The sequence below is a fragment of the Blennius ocellaris genome, assembly GCF_963422515.1.
Source record: "Blennius ocellaris genome assembly, chromosome: 11".
In the NCBI taxonomy this organism is placed as follows: domain Eukaryota; kingdom Metazoa; phylum Chordata; class Actinopteri; order Blenniiformes; family Blenniidae; genus Blennius; species Blennius ocellaris.
In genome coordinates this window covers 18,048,585-18,067,865 of record NC_137660.1, presented here as the reverse complement: position 1 = coordinate 18,067,865, position 19,281 = coordinate 18,048,585, and the positions used below count along the sequence as shown (strand labels likewise).

The following is a 19,281-nucleotide window of genomic DNA, read 5'->3' as shown; positions in this document are numbered from 1 at the left end:
GAGCTCCAGAGACAGCAGGTTTTCTGACACTTACATAGGGCAATCCACTACAAATTCATTTTAAAATATCCAAATTTGGGGAGATTGGCCCCTGTGTTAGTCCTTTGTGATGTGGAGTGTGATGGTTATCCAGCAATGTTAACTGTCCTTTTAAAGTTAAAACATAAATACACAATTAGTTTTTACTGTCAGCTTTGTGCTGTTCTCATAGCTGTCAGAAGAAAAGACTTGGACGTCAACATCAACAGCAGCTGCCAGTGATTTTAAAGTCATTGCAGAGGCTTTTTCTCCTTGTTGTTACTTTGTTACAGGTTTTTATGATGATCTGTTTCAAGAAAATGCTGAGGGTACCTCTATTCCAGACAGGACTTTTATTTATGATTGCTGTGCTGGATCCAAATATAATAGCGGGTGAAGAAAAGACGTATATGATAACATTCGGAAATTTAGATATAAAACCTGTGGCCATGAATGTATGGGGAGTGAGAAAAGAGAAAAGAACAGTACAGCCTTGCAGCAGTCTAAACCTATAGCAGCTGAACTACAAAATGGAAATGGTAATCTGAACCAGCCTGAACTGTATCAAACAGGCTGGTTGCAGATGAGATGAGCCTGACAGCAAAAACTTCTGCCGACCAGTCTACTTTTAGAAATTGTAGGACTCTTCAGTTGGCGACACTGAGAAAATTGTATTGCAATTTACACAAATTTGTATAACTTAAGTCACATTCTTGACATAGACTATTATACTATGGGAGTAAAACAACATAATCTGTTCCCGTAGGGGTGCCAGCGCCTTTAACCGACATAAAAAAATAAAAAATAAAAATCTTGTCTTTTTTCAAACCGAGCTGCTTGGAAAGTGGTGCATGCCGAGATTTTGTGCACATCAGAGCGCAATGGAAATGTGGGTCAACAATATGACAGGAAAGTGGCAAAAATGTAAAATTTCTGATAAGCTGTCGGCAGAGATTCCCTGCTCCCCTTCCCTTTAGCAAAACCTCAAGTCACAGTTGCTATGTCAATGACCCTGTGTCAGATTTGAGAAACCAGTGTGGGCCTGCAGCTCACTGCAGGACCTGTGTCTGTCAGACCCGACACACCAAAGTATAGAGGGGTGATGAAAAGTCAGGATTTTTTTTTTCACATTTAAGGTTATTACAGTCAAGAACAGTACTTAATAAAAATGCTAAAAAAAATTATCCTTCCTGTTGCCAGCAGGTGGTGCTATGTCTGTGTATGGATATTGGCATATGGATTTGATTGGAGGAGGTCTTTGATCAAGCAAGTAAAGTTTTAGACCCATTGTAGCATGTACTTATCATTTCCTGTTTCGTGGGGAACCACCAGATTTTCGGCAGGCTTCTCATTGGGAAGGCCTGTTGTATATAAAGGCCAAATTTTAGGTCTCTTGGATTTACCATGTAGAATGAGTTGAACTCATTCCACGTTGATAGCCCCAAGCCACGCCCATACTCACATGTTGTGTTGAGACACTGCTTCTATTAGCTTGTTATGTTTGTTATTAATTCTATTCATACTTTTTAAATGAAAAACACAGTATTTTTGCAGATCCAATGACTATTACATGTCTACACAGGCTGGTTAAGACACGCGTCTTTCTATTAGCTTTTTAATGGTCACAATTTAATCATCTTTTTTTTAATTTTGAAAACCGGAAGCTTGACTCCTCTCTGTCATTTCCGTAAAATGTGCAAACAGAAACGAGAGGCTTCAGACCGAGTGTGTTTTTCAGCGAGGCAGCCGGGTTTTCAATGGTAGCACCGCAGTGTTTCACAGATGCGGATGTTTTTGAGGTCATTTTAAGCGGCGGACGGTCACACGAGCTCACTGTGTGTGTAGCACGCGCAGCGTAACCACGGCAACCATACCGCGTTGACGCTACGATCAATGATTGCTCCGCCAAAGTGTAAACATTAAATACTGTGCGAATATGGATGAAGTAAGGACGAAAACAAGAACTAATTCTTCAGAGTCTACGACAGAGTAGGTTTTCTTCCATGTTCTTGCACTTTCCTCATTTTACACCTTCAGATATTTGTGATTCAATTCCATTGAAGCGCGTCGCCGGTGTTTGTTGTTGTGACACATTCAGGTCCCCTGAAAGTGTTGGAAGTACCATCAGCAGGAGTGTGGACGTGTATCCTGACTGCGGTTCAGATGTAGAGAATTCCTCTCAAGCAGAATATGCCAGGAAAGAAATTGCCATGTTGCCTCCAGAAGAAAAGCTGAAGCACTACAGCAGCCGGGCTCAGGCCAGAGGAGACAACCAAGATGTGGGTAAAGCACAGTCACGGACAGATTTTACAATGTATCGTGGCAATAACACTGGGGAGGGGGCTAATTTATACTTTGAACAAGTCAAAGGTCTATTTCTTATCGAACACAGAACCAGATAATCACTCAGATTCACATCGATGGACAATCTACAGACATTGGATAAGTTATATCTTGATTTTGGGGAGATTAAAATGACACACACATCCTGTCCTGAAGTGGCATCACTCATCACTGCAGTCTAATTTGTTAGTCTAATTTGTTAGGACACAGTCCTGGTTTTTAATGCATCTGATGTTTGATCTGGGGTTTCACGTCACTGTATGAATATGTTTTGATGAGATGCAGAAAAAGCCAAACTGAATTAAAATCATTTTGCATTAACATACATTTAGGTCAGCCAGCTACTTCCAGCAGGAAAATGAAATCTTCCTGATTGCATCCGAAATTATGTTTGACTGAATGTTGTCATTGGAAGTTTATTACATCGTTAACATAATCTTAACTTTGACTTTTAGCATATATATGCAGATGTCAACTCATCTGCTTCCTCAACAAGCTTAAATTAAAATGATTCAGAAGGAACTACTCATGTTGGAGAACTAATTTTGTGTGATAACTTTTTTTTTTAAATCAACCCAAGGCACAGATGAATGCCCTCTGTCGTCCGTCTCACAGTAATAACAGAGTGACTATGTTTAGTGGAGAGTACAACATGGCATGCTATTTACCCGCACAATTTGTGTGTATGAGGGCACATTTAAAGATTTTCGTAATTTCGTAATATACCATAGTTTATGACGACAGGACCATCGTTTACTGTGTTATTCCAGTTTGACGCTTGCATCCAGGACCTGGTGCGTTGTGTTGCTCTGACGAGACTGACGTATGGGGAGGCACATCAGAAACTAGCCCAGGCCCACGCCAGACTGGCTAAGGCTTATTTACAGTTGAAAGGTAACTTCACTTGTAACCGTGTCTCAGTTTGCATCTCATCCTACTGCAACAAAATCAAAATATTTATTTTTCTAATAGGATGGGGGCTGCAGGCCAAGGAGCACGCCACACTGGCACGAGAGCTGCTCCCCTTCTGCTCCTCCTCATCCTCCTGCACAGCCGATAAGCATGGGATCCGCACATGTCTCCTGAGCCTTCATCTCACAGAGGGAGGCGCTTCACTAATCGCAGGCACATATCCTTACCGGGTTTGACAGTAAGGTTTTAATCAATTCAAATAACAAAGCTGCACAAAAGCCTTGACTGGTCAACTTTAGAAGAAGCAGAGTTTTCTTTTCTGGAGGCAGAGCATGTCCTTGAGGATCTTCATCATCGCAGTGTTATCGACCAAGAAGAGATGATGAAGACTCAGCAAGAAATCTTCACTGGTCTCTGCAGGTACCGACAAGGAAATAAGCATACATGTATTCTCAAAAATAGGTATTAAATATAGAATCAAGCAGTTGCTTTAATCAGAATTTTTCGCCAGTTATGTTGACGAGTTTATGTTTATTCTGATCCTACCAGTTGTGCTCCTGAAAAGAACTAACCTCGTATTTGATGCATTACCAGCAAGTTTTGCTCCAATTCCAACAGCATCATGTTCAAACTGGAAAAAAAATAACAATGCACCATCCCCAATTGATAGAAGCAGGTTATGTGATACAACAATTTTTGTTTCGAAAAATCTTGTTGTATTTATTATACATTTGTAATTAATTTAATTTGGTTTGACCACAAGATGGCAGCAAACTCCCGCAAACCTCCACTCAGTACATCCTTTGAAACAGCTTTTGAAAGTTGGATCTTTCTTGATGTATTTGACACGCCATACCTTTATGTTCATATGAAATCAACTTGCTTAATCTGAGTTTCCCTTTGACTGTCCAGTTCATTGAGACATACTGTACATTGCAAAGAGGCAATGTACAGTTTTCCCTTTTTGAACCATAGCTACACTTGCTTTATAAATTGTGACACCTTCTTATTTTTTAGGCTTTGGTGTCTACCTAAATTATAAACCTCCATGGGCTATTGAGACACTGTAGCAACCTCCACTACTTTGGAATATGCTTCATTCATTCACTTTATACACGTCACTTGGACAGCTAATTTTATTTTACTCGTTTGTTTTTGCATTTTTAGAATTAACATTTGTGACTTAATGGTGCTACTGGCATCCAAATTCTCAAGGGTAGTGCTACAAGCTCTGAAATGATTAAAGAATTAAAGGGTCATGGTACCAGCAACTGCCACTAACATCAAGTGCAGTGCTGGCTGATGGTCTGTTATGGGAACGACGTGGCCCAGCAACCCCCAAAAAATATATAGCTCAGATGTCATAGCTTAAATCACAAGGGATGAAACTAGATGCACAACTTGGAAAACAACTCTTGTGATGCTTTGGTTCAGCTTATCCTCTAATGTTTTTAACATTATCCCATTAGTATTGCTCCATGAAATAACTAGTACCGGCATTTATCATATATGTCTTGACCCAGCAAACGGCTCATGTCTTTCCTAAAAGTGAGATCTCTGAAGTGAAGTGAGCTGAACTCGTTGGCGTTTGTATACGTCGCCTCCTTGATCTGTTTCCAAGAGTTGGGGTTTGTTGACATGATTTGTGTAATTGAAAAAATGTGCAGACTCTGGCTGGTGTGTAAGCTTGCAAAACCTCTTTTGTTATGTGATGACTAAGAATTTGGCATGCTTCTAAAGCTCTGTCAGTCAACACTGTTGTGGTGGAGGGGAATGTTTGCACAAAAGCCTGGAACAATAAAGTAAGCTCTGCTCCAGCTGTAGATCATGGTCTAAGCTTTCTGCTCAGTTTCAAATTTACACTCAAGGTGTGCACTCCCTTAGCGAAGGTATTTCTGCTGGAGGAGCAATATCTTAATTGCGAGAGTTAAAAATATCCAACTCTCAATCTATGGCCGCGATGAGCAATGGATTCAGTTTCATGTTCTTGTCATGAATCCAATGCTTTAATTTACAAATATTATTCAATTAAATTTAAATTATAAATCTTGGACCATTTCTAGAAATTGTCTCCTTCAAATTGAGTTTTATTTTTATACATCATGGTATTTAAATTGTATTTTGGACTTCACACTCATGCACAGCATTAATGTTTTTACTGTCATCGGTGGCACTGTTCTATTTTTTAATTCAGAAAAATAGCCGAGGTAGTGTAAGTAGCATGGCGACTACAACATGTCATCACATGCTGATAATCTTCAGTTTGAGGACCGCAGTCGACTTGTGTACTTCTTAAGAAAACAGCCATTGTTATTCTCATTGTAGTAGTTTCCCTTAGTACTTCAATGAAGTGAAAACCGGGAGGGATTTTGCCATTTATAGTTGATTGGCTGTGTGTCACTACTCAAGACTAAAGAGGCATTCAAGTATTTATCTCCTTAGCTATTCACTCCTATCTGAGTCACACAAAAAGCCTCATCCAGAATGTGATGAGTTAAAAGAACGGTACACATTTGCTGGAGAAGGCTCTCGTCTGTCTGTTTTTGCTGTGGCTTTGCCTCGCTGTATTATTTTTCCAAGTGAAAGCCTAGCACACTTGCGTCAACCCTGTTCAGGGAACATTTACAAAAGAGCACTGTGCGGTTCACTTGGCTACACATCCACAAATCTTTAATTATATTAATTCGCTGCCCTGTGGATTCTTGGTATATTTCAAGGGGATGTGGCATATTACTGTTATGCCAGGAAGTGTGTAAGGATGCAGAGTGAATGAGAGGATAAAGCAGCATTGTTTCTGTCCGTCCATGCAGGCAGAATGATAGGACTCCAGCCTGGTTGGAATGTAACCGATTCAGCCGGCGTTGCCGCCCTAAAAAGACCTGAAGTGCCCACCCAATGAACGCTTATATGTGTGGCTGTTCCAGCATCCATCAACAGATGGAAGATTTTTGGGGAAACATAAAGTTACTGTATAAGCTTTCATAAGGTCTTTGCTAAAATATTCATGTGGTTCAGAAATGTGAATTATTATTATTAGTTATTAGAAATTGACTTCAGTCTGCACTTTCAAATTAATTACAAATTATAATAATATATACTAGGTTGTGTCGGTAGATTTTTTTTTTACATGTATTGACGTGACAGGGTTGTGGCTCAAGACACTGTAGGTTAGTCGTGGACATTTTGTCCTCAGAGAAATGCCACCCTCTTGACTGGAGAGCTGAATTAAATTTAGAGTCCATTAGATGGTTTAAAGCGGTTAGCCGAGCAGCTTGATGGATTCAGTGTCCTTGCAGTGGATAACGCAGCCAGTGCATCGTCCCCCACCGGCCCCACCCCCAATCCACCCACCCACTCTATGTTGTATGTACCATGGTATGACGAAGCAAGAAAGGTGAATCTTAAAAGTAATACATTTATGGTGAAAAAATTCTTTCAGATGCACATTCCAGTCCTGAACTACCGTTCTGCCTATATTTTCAGTTAAGTTGATTTTCCCTGATACCATAAAAACATCTCCAATATTAGACATGTTGGAATTTAAGATATTTGGAGAGCAAGAAAATGTATAATATTCGGTGCTGAAGGAAGTGATTAGGATTTGTGCATGAATTGAGAATGCGACCATAAGGGTTCTGAGGGAAGCTTTCCAATTTATGGCCTGCATTGCAGTAAGCTTTTAACTGCAGCCTTCGACAAAAGTCTTATTTCTTCAAGACCCAAGTTTGTCACACATTGTACTTTTTCTGATACTGTGTTTAAATGTTCATCCTCACATGCCTTGGAAACCTCTGCTCTCCCAATATCCAACAGGCTCATATAATGAAAATAGGAGTGCCATGATGTACTGCACAATACATCCAGACGTACTTCAAGACACTATTGTTAGAATCCTAATTCGTCAGTTAATTCTCTGCATCCCAATATACATTTACAGTATAGACAATCAGAGAAAGACAGTTGTAAACAATGGACACTCTTTAAATCGATGTTATGGTGACATCAACATGTGTGGATGTATTTCTCTGACAGTCTTTGTGTGTGCATCCTGCTCTGTAGGGTCTATAGGGGACAGAGCAGACTGGAGGAAGCACTGAGCCAGTGTGAGAAGTCTTTGCAGTTGCTGAAGGAGGGCACTGAGCCGGAGAAGACGTGCTCCATTTATAAGGACATGGCTGCCATTGAACAGGACAGAGGTCTTACGGACAGAGCCGTAGCGCATTTGTCCAAGGCAAGAGATACATCACTTCCATAACTCACACACGATACATAACTCTTCTATACAACACATAGTACACAGACACACACAAGACCATCTTGAGACTGCCACTGGACTGTTCTTAAATAGTGTTCCTACACCTCTGACTTGGTGATCTGATCTGTCTTACTTCACATGCTTGTTTTCGCTAGGCTCATGCCATTGCCATGAGTCATGGCTTGGAGGAGCTCGAAGGGGCTCAGATCTCTCACAGCCTGGCCCTCATCCTTTCTGCTGCAGCAGAGCCTCATCACAATGGTGAGTCTATTCACAAATACAGATTGGGAATGAGTGGCAAGGCACAAGGGGTTAATTAGGATTTGAATATCCCCTTGTTTTTCAATGTCAAATTCTTTAAGATGCTGTTATGGTAACCATCTCTATAATAGGGTCTCTGAAAACATATCCATGTTTGGCCGTGTCAGCATGTTTCGCCCGTGTCAACAATCTGGGACCAAAAGTACAGCGTGCTCTACTGCAGCAAATTAAAGCACAACATAAGGAGACTGAAATATTATTTTGTGTGGAATATGAATCCTACTTTTATCAGTCAAGTATATGTGTGCTGCATAAACTAGAACCAATTCTGTCAAACGATTGTCATTACCATGCTTCTTTTCTTGTAGAGTCTGCAGGTCAGTACTTTGAGCAGAGTCTAAGTTCCTACAGAAAGGCTGTGGGTGACCTGGATCCGGTCTTTCTTGCAGCTCAAGATGACTTCTGTCGATTTCTCCTCATGAATGGAGAGCAAAAGGTAACTTACACTCATAAACTAACGTTTCCTTATGACTATTCACAATGCTTTCTTTCATTCACCTGCTTGATATAATAAAATCACGTTTAAATGTTGTTGTTTTTTAACATCTTCAGATTTTCTCTATTCACACTTTCTTTTTAACTAAACCTAAGACTTCAAGAAGCAAGTAGTTGTGACCTGTTGCTTTGTCAAAGTGTTTCAAAAATGATTCACCCATGTCGAATGTATCATTGTAGAAATGTGTGGAGATCCAGAGAGCCTCTATTGATTCTAAAAGATCTACATTTGGTGACCTGAGCGCCGAGGTAGCTGACACCCTGCAGCTGATAGGGAGTGTGGAGATGACTGGGGGCAGGTTAATCCAGGCCCACAGGACTATGATAAAGGTAATCGTATATCTTGGAGCATGCACTGCATACATGGTTGTCTTGTATCACCACAAGCATATTAGTAATCCAAGAGGGAATACTAGTAACTCTCATTGAGCATAAATTCTTTAGGGACCTTTAATAAAAGAACACACACACAACTTAAATACACACACACCAGAGATACACAAAGTGTCCCCGTCATTTTGAGACGAGCTATTTCCACCATCTCTCCAGAGCTCAGTGTTATCAGAGTAACATGCTAATCTTGGAAGGTTGCAGTGCGCAGAGCTTCCCTCCCTGGTGTAAAGTATCACACAGAGTGACTTTGTGTTTTTTTCGAGTCCGGTTTGAGCCAAGCAAATGGGCAACACAAGTTTGCAAAGAGAATGGCAAATCTTTTACCCTAATTAGTACGGTATGCCGTTATGTTCTTTGAAACAAATGTAACATCCCTATGTCTTTCAGCACACAGTCATTGAGTTAATAACCAGTAGCCGTTCAGCTAATTACTTCATGTTTATCTTTTATTGTGACATATTTACCACATGAGACGAGTTTTGACTTTGACTGAAAATACAAAAATATCCCAAAAGATGGGAGCATTGCTTCAAACTAGTAATGACACGCCCGTAAGTGAAGGAGCCTTGTTGCTATGTTGCTTTGTTATTGTTGCCTACGTGCAGAGGGGCTCCAGTCTGACAGGGGCTCACTCTCCTCTGCACCCCATCCTGCTGGTAACCTTTCTAAGTGCCCTGACACAGAGCAGATATACGACTGTGCCGGGGGAGGTTTACCGCTGTCATCATGACCCAGAGTGCACTCTCTGAGTGAGTGACTTCAGCTTTTCCATAGGAAAGCGGGATCAAACAATAGATACAGTGTTAAAAACAACCAAAAACAAAGAGAACAATAGTGCACACATTTTAAACTCCCCCCTTTTCTTGTGCAGTTCCTCTGAAAAGGGGCCTTCCATTACATCAACCTTAGCAACAGCGAAAACATCCAGGAGGCCAGATGGAAATGTTCCAGATTGCCAGTGTTTTACTTTCCCTGGTGATGAAGGAAACTGTTCACTCCCCCTCTCTCTCTCTTTGCTTTACAAACATCTCTTCAAATCATATTAGTGACGGTTGCAGTCTCTTGAAATATCTTGTGCGTGGGCAGGCAGTGAAGTCATATACAGTACATGTGTTTTCTGTTAAATGTTCTGACTTTTTTGAACTTTCAAGTTATGCAATAGTTTCTTACATCATAGAGCTGCGCAATCAGTCCTCTCCTCGATTGAATCAAACTACAAGAGTGGTCAGCGCAGGTGTCGTCTATGGTGGTTATTTTGGTATGTTTAGTGTATTCACATGTTGCCAGGAAGTGTGCCTTCTCCACTGAGTATTAGTTGTACCTCTCATCTTCCACTGACCACATTCTGCCGGTGTTTTTATAGTGCCTGAAGATCCAGACTTTGTTGTACGGGCCTCAGCACAAGAAGACCAAAGCTATACAAAAAGCTGTGGACATGCTGGCTCGGTAAATTTGTCTTTTGTGTGCGTTTGCGTCCATGCATGCATGCTGTGTGTCTCTGTATGTCAATATCTATATATACACTGTAAATCAGCAGCGTGCGGTGGTGTTTTAGTCAGGGCCACCAGTAACCCCCCCCCCCACAACTGTGCATCAGTACTTAATCCTCACCAACATGACAGCCGATCAACAACCACAACACATCAAGACGCCACTCTGCAGCGTCTGTGTGCACGATTGTATGGGAAACACTACTCTACAATCAAAAACAGCACCCAATTCCAACAGCAGCACCAATCGAATCCAGGCACAGTAAAAAAAAAAAAAAAAAAAAAAACTAGCACTCACCCATCACTTGTAGATTAAATCCATCCTGCTGTAAAATGCTGCACAAAGCCTTTGTTGGTCTGAGCGAGCTCATCCATGTCGATCTTCTTCTACTCACAATTGAAAAAGGTCCCTGAAGCAGGTCCTCTATCGTATCATCCGATCTTGCTGTTAAATTAGCCGCCATCACTCCAGAGGAGCAGATAATAATAGTGCGTCATCATACGTGCCTGCCCATGGGCCAATCAGTAAAGCGCATTTCAATGACGACAGCAAGACCAGCGCTCGAAACTTCGCTGGCCCTCAGGCTTTCCGTCAATAACACATCAACATCTGATTGGCTGACGATACTGTCACTCAACATTTTAACCCAATAGCAATGTCCAGGAGCTGTGATGCATTTAGAGGACATAGGAGATTTGATCTCCACAAAATATAACCAGCCGTCTTCTGGATAAAGTTGCTAAATTCACTAATTGATTCCAGACGCAGATTTCAGAATGACTTTTTAATTATTAAAAAAAAAGACAAATCTTTTTTGATAGGGCTAGCAGTGACTGCCCCTGACTGCACATCACTGCTGGAGATATATAAATAGGTGCACAAATAAATAGTTTTATCAGAAGATATTTGGCTCGTGTGCAGGTGCAAATCATGTTTTACTGAAGTGTCTATTTAGTTAAAAGTGAAAACAGCAACTATGTCAGAATGTCCCGTAATAATTTAGTAATCTGTCCATATATGTTTTGTGTTTCAGGGCCCCCGAGGTGGCTGAAAAGCTGCAGAGGCAATGTAGAAAGACAGCAAAACCTCACACATCTTCAGTCATATCATCCATTAGTCCTGATAGGAACTCCACATCTGACTCTTGAAGTTTAACTGTCACTGCAAAAGTTTATGTTATAATAACTACAACTTTTCTATTTTGGGTCTTATTTATCTATTAATGTAACAACATGCATTCTCTTTAGGTTGACCAACGATGGCCTGCATGAATTTGCACATCAACTTAAGCAATTCAGCTCTGAAGAATGACACAAAACATACCAATATATTTCTTAATGTTTTAATTCGGATATGAGCATTTTTTGGTGAGAACTTTACACATCTGCCATTGTAAATAGTTGTCCTTTGCTTAATAAAAATCTTGATCAATAAAAGCAATGATGTTGTGTTTGAATTAGGGTTAATCATGTATGAATCTTTTTTTTTAATCTGCTGTTTTGCCAGTTAAATGCTGCTAATGTTATATATTAAGTATGGCATTTATCTTAAACATTGCATTTGCTGAAATAATAGCAAGAAGCCAATCTAAGAAAGACTTGCTCTGTAGCTGTAGCATAATTGTCACTTATATCAACTATACTGCTATTTAGAGACACGCAACCTGACTGTAATCATAATGCTTCCTTTTCACCCCTGCAACTAATACACACCACAACAAATCCTTGTGAACACTCAACGCCACTAAGCCGAGGAACCAAAAATAGTCTCAGTCGTATGCCGCTAGGTCAGAGCAGGGTTGAATAATTCACGTCAACACGGTGATTGCCAACAAATGTGGACAAGTGAAAGGTGCCATAAACACGTATCAAAATAAGATGTGATTACATTATGAATGTTGCTGCATGCTTTCAACTGATCAGGATTTTGCTACTGTTTTACATTATTTTGTCAGATTATTACTCAGCAGTCTTTGGCACTCTGAATAGTAGTAATAGTATGCCACCATGAACAAGTGGTTTGTGAATGCACAAATTAGACAAGACTATTGTTTTTCACTATTTCTTATCAATTATTCAAACTGTGTTATGTGCCATTGTGAGTCACGTTACATAATCTTAGCATTCCACATTTCACAAGTTAAGACAACCAAGTTTTCCCCTCTCCCACTATACTACCCTTTGCTATAAGTTCAATATTTCTTACGAGCAAATTACTACTTGTTAAAATAAAGTGTTTCAGATCTAATATGTACTAACACCATTCTATTTTTTAGAGATGTCCGAGACGCATAAAAATTTAAAGCCCCAGTATGTAAATGTTGCATAGCACCTCCATCATGCTGAGTGTCTTGTGTAGGTCTGCATTAAACATTAACATTAATCTTGACCAAGGAGGCTCAGCATCGTGACAAAGAGAACTATGAAGTGATGTTTGAGTTGATGGTATGCTGTAAAATGCGCAACGGGGTGCATGAGGTCAACGGCACAGGTTAGTACAAAAATAGAGAAATCTAAAGAAAGCTTTTTGAAAATAAACTGAAAATTTGGAAAAGGTTAACATTCTAATGCAACACACAACGGTGTTCTCTACCCTAAAAAATGAAAAGCAATTGCATATTCTTGTAGTTTTATTCCTAATTATATCCAGTCCAGTACTTTTGCAACTAATACAAAAAAATTTGGTTAGTTTGTTGTTTTGTTTAGTTTTTTTAAGCCAGCAATGTAAAATAGCACTCCCAAATGATTTATACATGTTGCAGAAGTATTAGCACATTCACAATCTGCAACCAGTTTGGCTGCAGATTGTGTGGACTGCTGTATTAGAACAGACCCCGTATGTGCGCTTCAACATACAGTCTTACGCTTGGCAATCATTACATTTAAAAACATGCCATACTTGATGTTCTCAGTCCTCTGAAGGGCTATCGAGGTAAACTGTTGCCACTCGTTTCTCATGAGAAATCCTCATTGGGGTCTCAGTGATGTGAGAGTGCAGCTCATGTTGTGAGGTTTCCCCTGCACCAGTTCCGTGTTCCTCCTTCTGGAAGGTGAAAGCTTTCTTTGTGATTTCCGACACTCCTTCGCCAGTGAAGCCTTCGAAGCCCCCACCATGCACAACCTCTTCTTTGGAAACTCTGATGGTGTATCCTTCTCCTGCCCCGCCCTGGAAGGCTTCCTCAAACCCTAAGTTAGAAGACCTCAGAGCCGCCATGATCTGCTCCTGAGACAGATCCTCTACTTCGCCCAGCAGCCCAGAATCCTCCAGAGTTTGAGAGACATTCAGCTCTGCAACTATTGTTGTGGTACCATTGTCGCTTGATTGTTGCACTTTTTTGATATCGACAGCCACTTTCTGTGGATTTTCATCGCTCACTTTTGTAAGGAAAGCCAACTCCTCCCTCAGTGGGCCAGACACTGAGCTCTGTAGCTTTTCAAGGGCTCCCTTCAGCTGTTCTTTGGGCTCCAACGAGTCTTCTCTTAGGAACTCGAGCACCGACTCCTGCACTATCGGAGAGACGCGGACCTCCTCTTCAATGATGCACTCTGGAAAGCCCTCCTTTGCAAACAGACGATCTCCTGACGTGAACTTGTAATCGTCACTTTCTTCTACAGTCACTCTTTTCTGGGGAATGGACTCATCTTGGTAATATCGTTCATCTGACAGGTCGTCAACGACGCCATAATGACCATAGGAAGTTATCCCACCGCCATCTTCGGACTCAGATAAGTTGTCATCTGGGGTGGACACGAAATACTCATGAGACTCCTGATCTTGGTAGAAATGTGAAGGTTCGCTCTCTCTGGAAAACTCTTGGCCTTGTCCAGATCCACTCTTGGATTGATCAGTGTCCGGTGTGTGAGATTTTGTAGCATCGTCATTACTTCCCCTCTGAAATTGAGTGTCAGGAGGGACACTTTCTAGCTCCTCGATTTGAAAATATGTTGAGGGCTCATAAAAAGCAGATCTGGACTTCTGTTTAACTTCAAGTTCGTCATCGCTGTGAGACTCCACCGGTTCCTCAATGATTTCTACGTTGATTGACTTATTTTGTAAGTTTTCACCTCCTTGCAGGCCGCTCAGCAGATTCTGAATCATGCTTCCTGTTGCAGTACCCTTGATATCCTCCAGTGATACTTTCTTCACTCCCTGGCTCAGTAGTTCATCCAGCGCAGAGTCTTCAGAAACATCCAGCTCTTCCTCCACTTTGGACTCGAGCACAATCTGTGTCTTTGTTGTGCCATCCTCTTGCTCGGTTTTCTTCACATGATATACTACCTTTGAATCTCCTGATGAGCAAGCCTTTGCTTCTACACCTGCCGGCTTAATCACTTTCTCAATGATCTCTTCTACAGACACAGAGTCCAATATCTTCTTCTCAGCTGGGCCTATTGTAGACTCTGAATCCGCCTTGTCTTTGATCTCATCATGCACGTCACCTTTCTCCTTTACATCGAACACTTGCTTTTTTCTTTCTGTCTCGGTTTTTACACTGAAGCTCGTCATTGGTGGCGACATCACTTTAACTGATTTGGTCTCAGCAGTAGAAGACTTGATGGGCCTGTCTACTTCAGAGACTTGTTTAATTTTTACAGTTTTTTCCTCCATTGTTGTCTTTGGACTATGTGGACTCTTTTGCTTTTCCCCGAAGCCTGTTTGTTCCTCTCTGGTGGTGGCCGTGGTTGTAGAAGTGGCTGAAGCTGCAGCTCGAGCTTTGTTGAACGAGATCATATCTCTTCTGGAAGCCGGACTCTGGTTGCGAGCTCTCTCTGCAACTGAAATGGGAATGACCCTGGAAGGACTTATGGACCCAGAGGAAGGTATGGGTGATCTTCTCAGGCTGGAGGCTGGTGGCGTATATCTGATATTCGTTTGTTGTCTGGTGGTTAGGGTGGAAGCTCTTGCAGTATAAGGCTGAGCAGGCATCTTGATATCTGAAGCAGACAAGTAATATATATAATACTATTACACTGATATTTTGGTAGTTGATTTGAACTGACCCTGTAATGTTTGTCCGCAGTATCAGTGAAAATAATTAACTGGATCATTTTTAAGATCGTACCTATTATTCTTTCTCTTTGCTGTTGAGTCCCCCTCCTGTGAGCATCTTGCAGTCCCATTCTCTCACCTTCCAGGAGCGCCCTGAATAGAGACAAGAAACAAGATAAAACAGAAAAAAATGGGAAGATAAGTTTCTCAATATTTTCTTTATTTCAACTAAATATTTTGCATCGTGTATTAGAGTAAATCAAATAAATACCTCACGAACTGGTGTACATCATTCAGCTCCGCCATTTCAACTCCTTGAAACTACGCTGAACAGGCTTACAAGACGGTATGAATACAGATCCTGTCCATATAGGGTAGTAATCATCAAAACCTCAACAAACCACTGCCATTCAGTAAAAACTTGTTTGCAATGAACATAAACAGATCTCACCTCTCCTTGACCATGCTTCAATAAACAAACAGCAAAACCCAAGTGCCTTAAAAAACAGAACAACCTCTCCGGAGAGCTCCTTCTGAAAGACTGACCTAAAAATAACCACCACAATGTGGGGCTGCCCACGCTTCCCAATAAAACCTAAAGTAAAACCTGACTCGTGACACGTACCAAAAACACATGCCACTGCACGTCTCTACACAGGCATCCGGAAACTTCACAACAAACCAAACGTACTTGTGGTCAGTCAATATAGTACATTGGAGAAGGAGCGTAAAGGATTCCCCCAATAAAATGTACTTGTCCTCAATAATTAAGTGGGAAACTTTAATTGTCCTGCAATAGAATGCAAAATGATATAACAGGTACAAACTGCTTTGCATTCACCTTTGATCAAAAATACACTACTTATTAAGTGGCGTATAAATAGCTTAACCTTTCAGTAAATATAGTCTGTTACTATGTCAACTGCTGTGATCTGTTCAAGCTGTGAGCCCAAAGTCTGGCCATACAATTCCATTATGGGATACGATATGCCTGATATAATTTGACTTGCGTCATCAACACGAACCACAGAGAAAGTTTTAAGACCTTTATGTAATATGTATGGTATTTACAAGACTGTAGAAGGCAACGACTCATTTAGAGTTTATTTAGGTGAAGGAAGGAGGGGCTTAATGCGGGAAGCAGCAGGAGACGAGTATTTGATTTCAAAATATCATCGACACAGTTAATTCTAAGTGAAGCTGGATTAACAGGTAAACTATTGCCAAAAGCATGCATATTTTTGAAAAGAGAATACACAATACATTTTAACAATCCAATCCATTATACTCAATAGATTCACTAAAACTCTACCTATCAACTACTAATTAATTCCCCATACTAGTGGTATTTCCTTACAGCTGAACGTCTTCATATTCTTACTCTTTGTGACAAAAATGGCTTAAGAAAAACTATTTTGGTTATGTGCTCCTCATGCTGGGCAGAATGACTCACTTTCAAGTTTGACTTGAACATGTAAACATAGAAGGGAGCCACTGTTGACAGGGGATAATATTTCAGCATGCTTTTCCTACTACAAATCAGACTGACTGTTGGGAAAATCCCCTTGTCATACTATGAGGGTTGCTATAAATACTTACTGTTTGAATCAACTGAACAACAAAACAGTCTAAACATTGTCATTACCTGTAAGCAGCCACCTCCATGCCCAGGTCCATCTTCACCTGGAGAAGATGCTGATGCTCTCTCATCTTGTCTGCTATTGTGTCGGCCATCATGTTTCTCTCATGCTCCAGCTCATCAACAATCATCTGGGGGAATACAAGCAAGTTTTCACTTCACACGATTTTTAAAAGTCTGTGATTGATCCAGTGTATGCCATATGCTTTCATTGACAAACTGCAATTTAACTGAAAAATCCTTCAGTCATGCAGTTTCTTTTTTAACCACCGGTTCATAAACAACTGATTGTACTCCAGCCTGCTGTGATGTTTGCATGTGTTTATCTGAGTTTTGCTCTCATGCCCACAACAGCTGCTTTTGTAAGTTATACATGATCCTTTCAAGTAAAAATAAATAAATGTCATCCAACTATCTTTAGTTCATCATGTGGTCAGTTTCACATATACCACATTATAGTGCTGAGGGCCACCTGGCTGCATGTGGACAGTCACAGTCATAGGCTGGCGACTGACCTCTTTGTGGATCCATCTTTAGGAGACTACCGGTAATAAGGATTTCCAAGTCTGAGAGCTAATTGGTTTAAGTGGCTGGAAGTAATCTGGCAGCTATAAACTACTACAGTGGTGCAATGTTATGCTGTCACAGGAGCTATTCAATCCATTTATACTGAGGTCAAATGTTGCACGCAACATCACTGTGTGACATTTATGAGACTACAGACATGCTACATATCACTAAATATTGGAAAAGCTCATCTTTTCTAGTCCAAGTGCTATGATACGCCCTGATAATAAAGAAACAGCATGCTTCCCACACATAGACACACATTTCAGTCCAGATTGTGAGGATACACTGCTTGTTTGGGAAGCAGCCTGATCCATGAGAGCTTGTTTGCAGCGGCAGCCATTGGCATCTGTGTCTGCGCCTTGAAGGCAGTGGGTGTGGCAGGTTATAGAAGGACTGGCCTCTCCTTTCTGTTATGGCCCATTGAGATTGTAGTGATTGCATTTAAAATAATAATAATAATAATAATAACAATACATCTGAGCATCTATATGTTTAAATAATAGATCCAGGGAATACTTTATTCGCTGTGGGCTTGTCCTCACCTGATATTGACCAAAGTCCGCACGGAATTTCTCGTGCATGTGCACAAGTTGCTCCTCCAGGCGCATCTGAATCTGCGCTTGCTTGTCCGCCTCGGCGCGCATCTTGTCCAGCTCGGACGCGTACAACGTCTTCTCCCTCTGCAGGTCGCTCAGCCTCGCCTGGTCCGCTCGGATCGACTCCTCCATCTCCTCCACCTTCTGCTGGTACATCTCGAAGGTGTGGATCCATCCCTCGGACAGCCCGCGGGCGTACTGTTGCACCTCGTTGGCGGACACCGCCGGCGGGCCGCGGTAAGTTTGCGTGACGATGGGCGCGACGCGGGACTCCACCTGCTGCCGGAGATGGACCTTGTCCTTCTTGTGCGCCTCTTCCAGGCACTTGTACTGGCTCTGCAGCTGCAGGAGCCGGTGCTGGAGTTCGCCGTTGATCTCGTGGGCTTGGTGGAGCTCTTTCTCGCAGCCTTTCAGGCCGCCGCTGATATCCCTGCACACCTCCGTCTGCTCGCTGCACAGGCACTGGACCATCTGCAATTCCCGCCACAGCTTCTCCCTCTCCATCTCCGCCTGGGACTTCTCCAGCGACAGCTGGTCCACCATGCTCCTCAGGCCCCGCATCTCCGCCTTGTACTTGGACTCGTCGTCCGCACCCCTCGCCACTCTCAGTTGATTGATTTCTGCTAAAAGATGCGCATTTTCTTGCTCCAGCTGCTTCGTCCTGGACAGATACTGAGCCAGTCTGCTGTTGAGCTGCTGCAGCTGCTGCTTCTCGCTGTCAAAAGTTCTCTTGAAAGGAAGCATCGTGGCATGTAAAAAGAAAAAAGGGGAAAAAAAGAAACTAACAAAAAAAATATAAAGTGATTTAAAATCCTGTAAATTCGATCGGGGAATAGTCAGATTGCACCGGTGTTATTAGCGTGCGTGCGGCTGTGTGTGGGTACAACTGTGATGTAATTTGCGATCGGTGGCCTTTGACAAGTGGAGGAGCGGATGGGCGGGTCCTGAACGCATCACCGGAGCGTCCCGTGCGCGCCCGAGTCCTGGCAGATGTGATGCTGCGTTCAAGTCCCGTCGAACATAACGTAATCATGAAAACTATGAAACAACAAGCAGATTATATTTAGTGAACATGTGTTGCTTAGCTGAAACCCATTAAATGTCAAATGTACTTCATCAGCACGCAATTTCTCAAGTGACCAGATGCCTGATGCCTCATTTCCAGCGTGTGCTTTTAAGTACACATTTTAGAACGAAATATACTGTAAAGAAGAATAATTAAATTGAAAATAATAGCTATAGTGACAGAAAGAACTGTA

At 41.6% G+C, this 19,281-nt stretch overlaps 2 protein-coding genes across 2 annotated transcripts; one reads left to right on the top strand and one right to left on the bottom strand.

The window, feature by feature from the left end:
- The first annotated feature begins 1,756 nt into the window (after window positions 1-1,756).
- On the top strand, window positions 1,757-11,393 carry ttc23 (tetratricopeptide repeat domain 23). The gene is given in 10 exon segments (XM_080504850.1): window positions 1,757-2,297; window positions 3,132-3,255; window positions 3,334-3,491; window positions 3,575-3,693; window positions 7,333-7,504; window positions 7,684-7,789; window positions 8,158-8,285; window positions 8,525-8,674; window positions 10,101-10,183; window positions 11,262-11,393. Coding segments are annotated over 10 exon segments (1,431 nt in total). The 5' UTR covers window positions 1,757-2,021; the 3' UTR covers window positions 11,377-11,393.
- A 162-nt stretch (window positions 11,394-11,555) lies between these two features.
- Window positions 11,556-19,021, bottom strand: synm (synemin, intermediate filament protein). Its single transcript, XM_080504840.1, has 4 exons — window positions 17,969-19,021; window positions 16,863-16,987; window positions 15,291-15,370; window positions 11,556-15,162 (listed from the first exon to the last, which is right to left on the bottom strand). The coding sequence occupies exons 1-4, from the start codon at window positions 18,764-18,766 to the stop codon at window positions 13,136-13,138; spliced, it is 3,030 nt and encodes a 1,009-aa protein (XP_080360966.1). The 5' UTR covers window positions 18,767-19,021; the 3' UTR covers window positions 11,556-13,135.
- Between the last annotated feature and the right edge of the window lie 260 nt (window positions 19,022-19,281).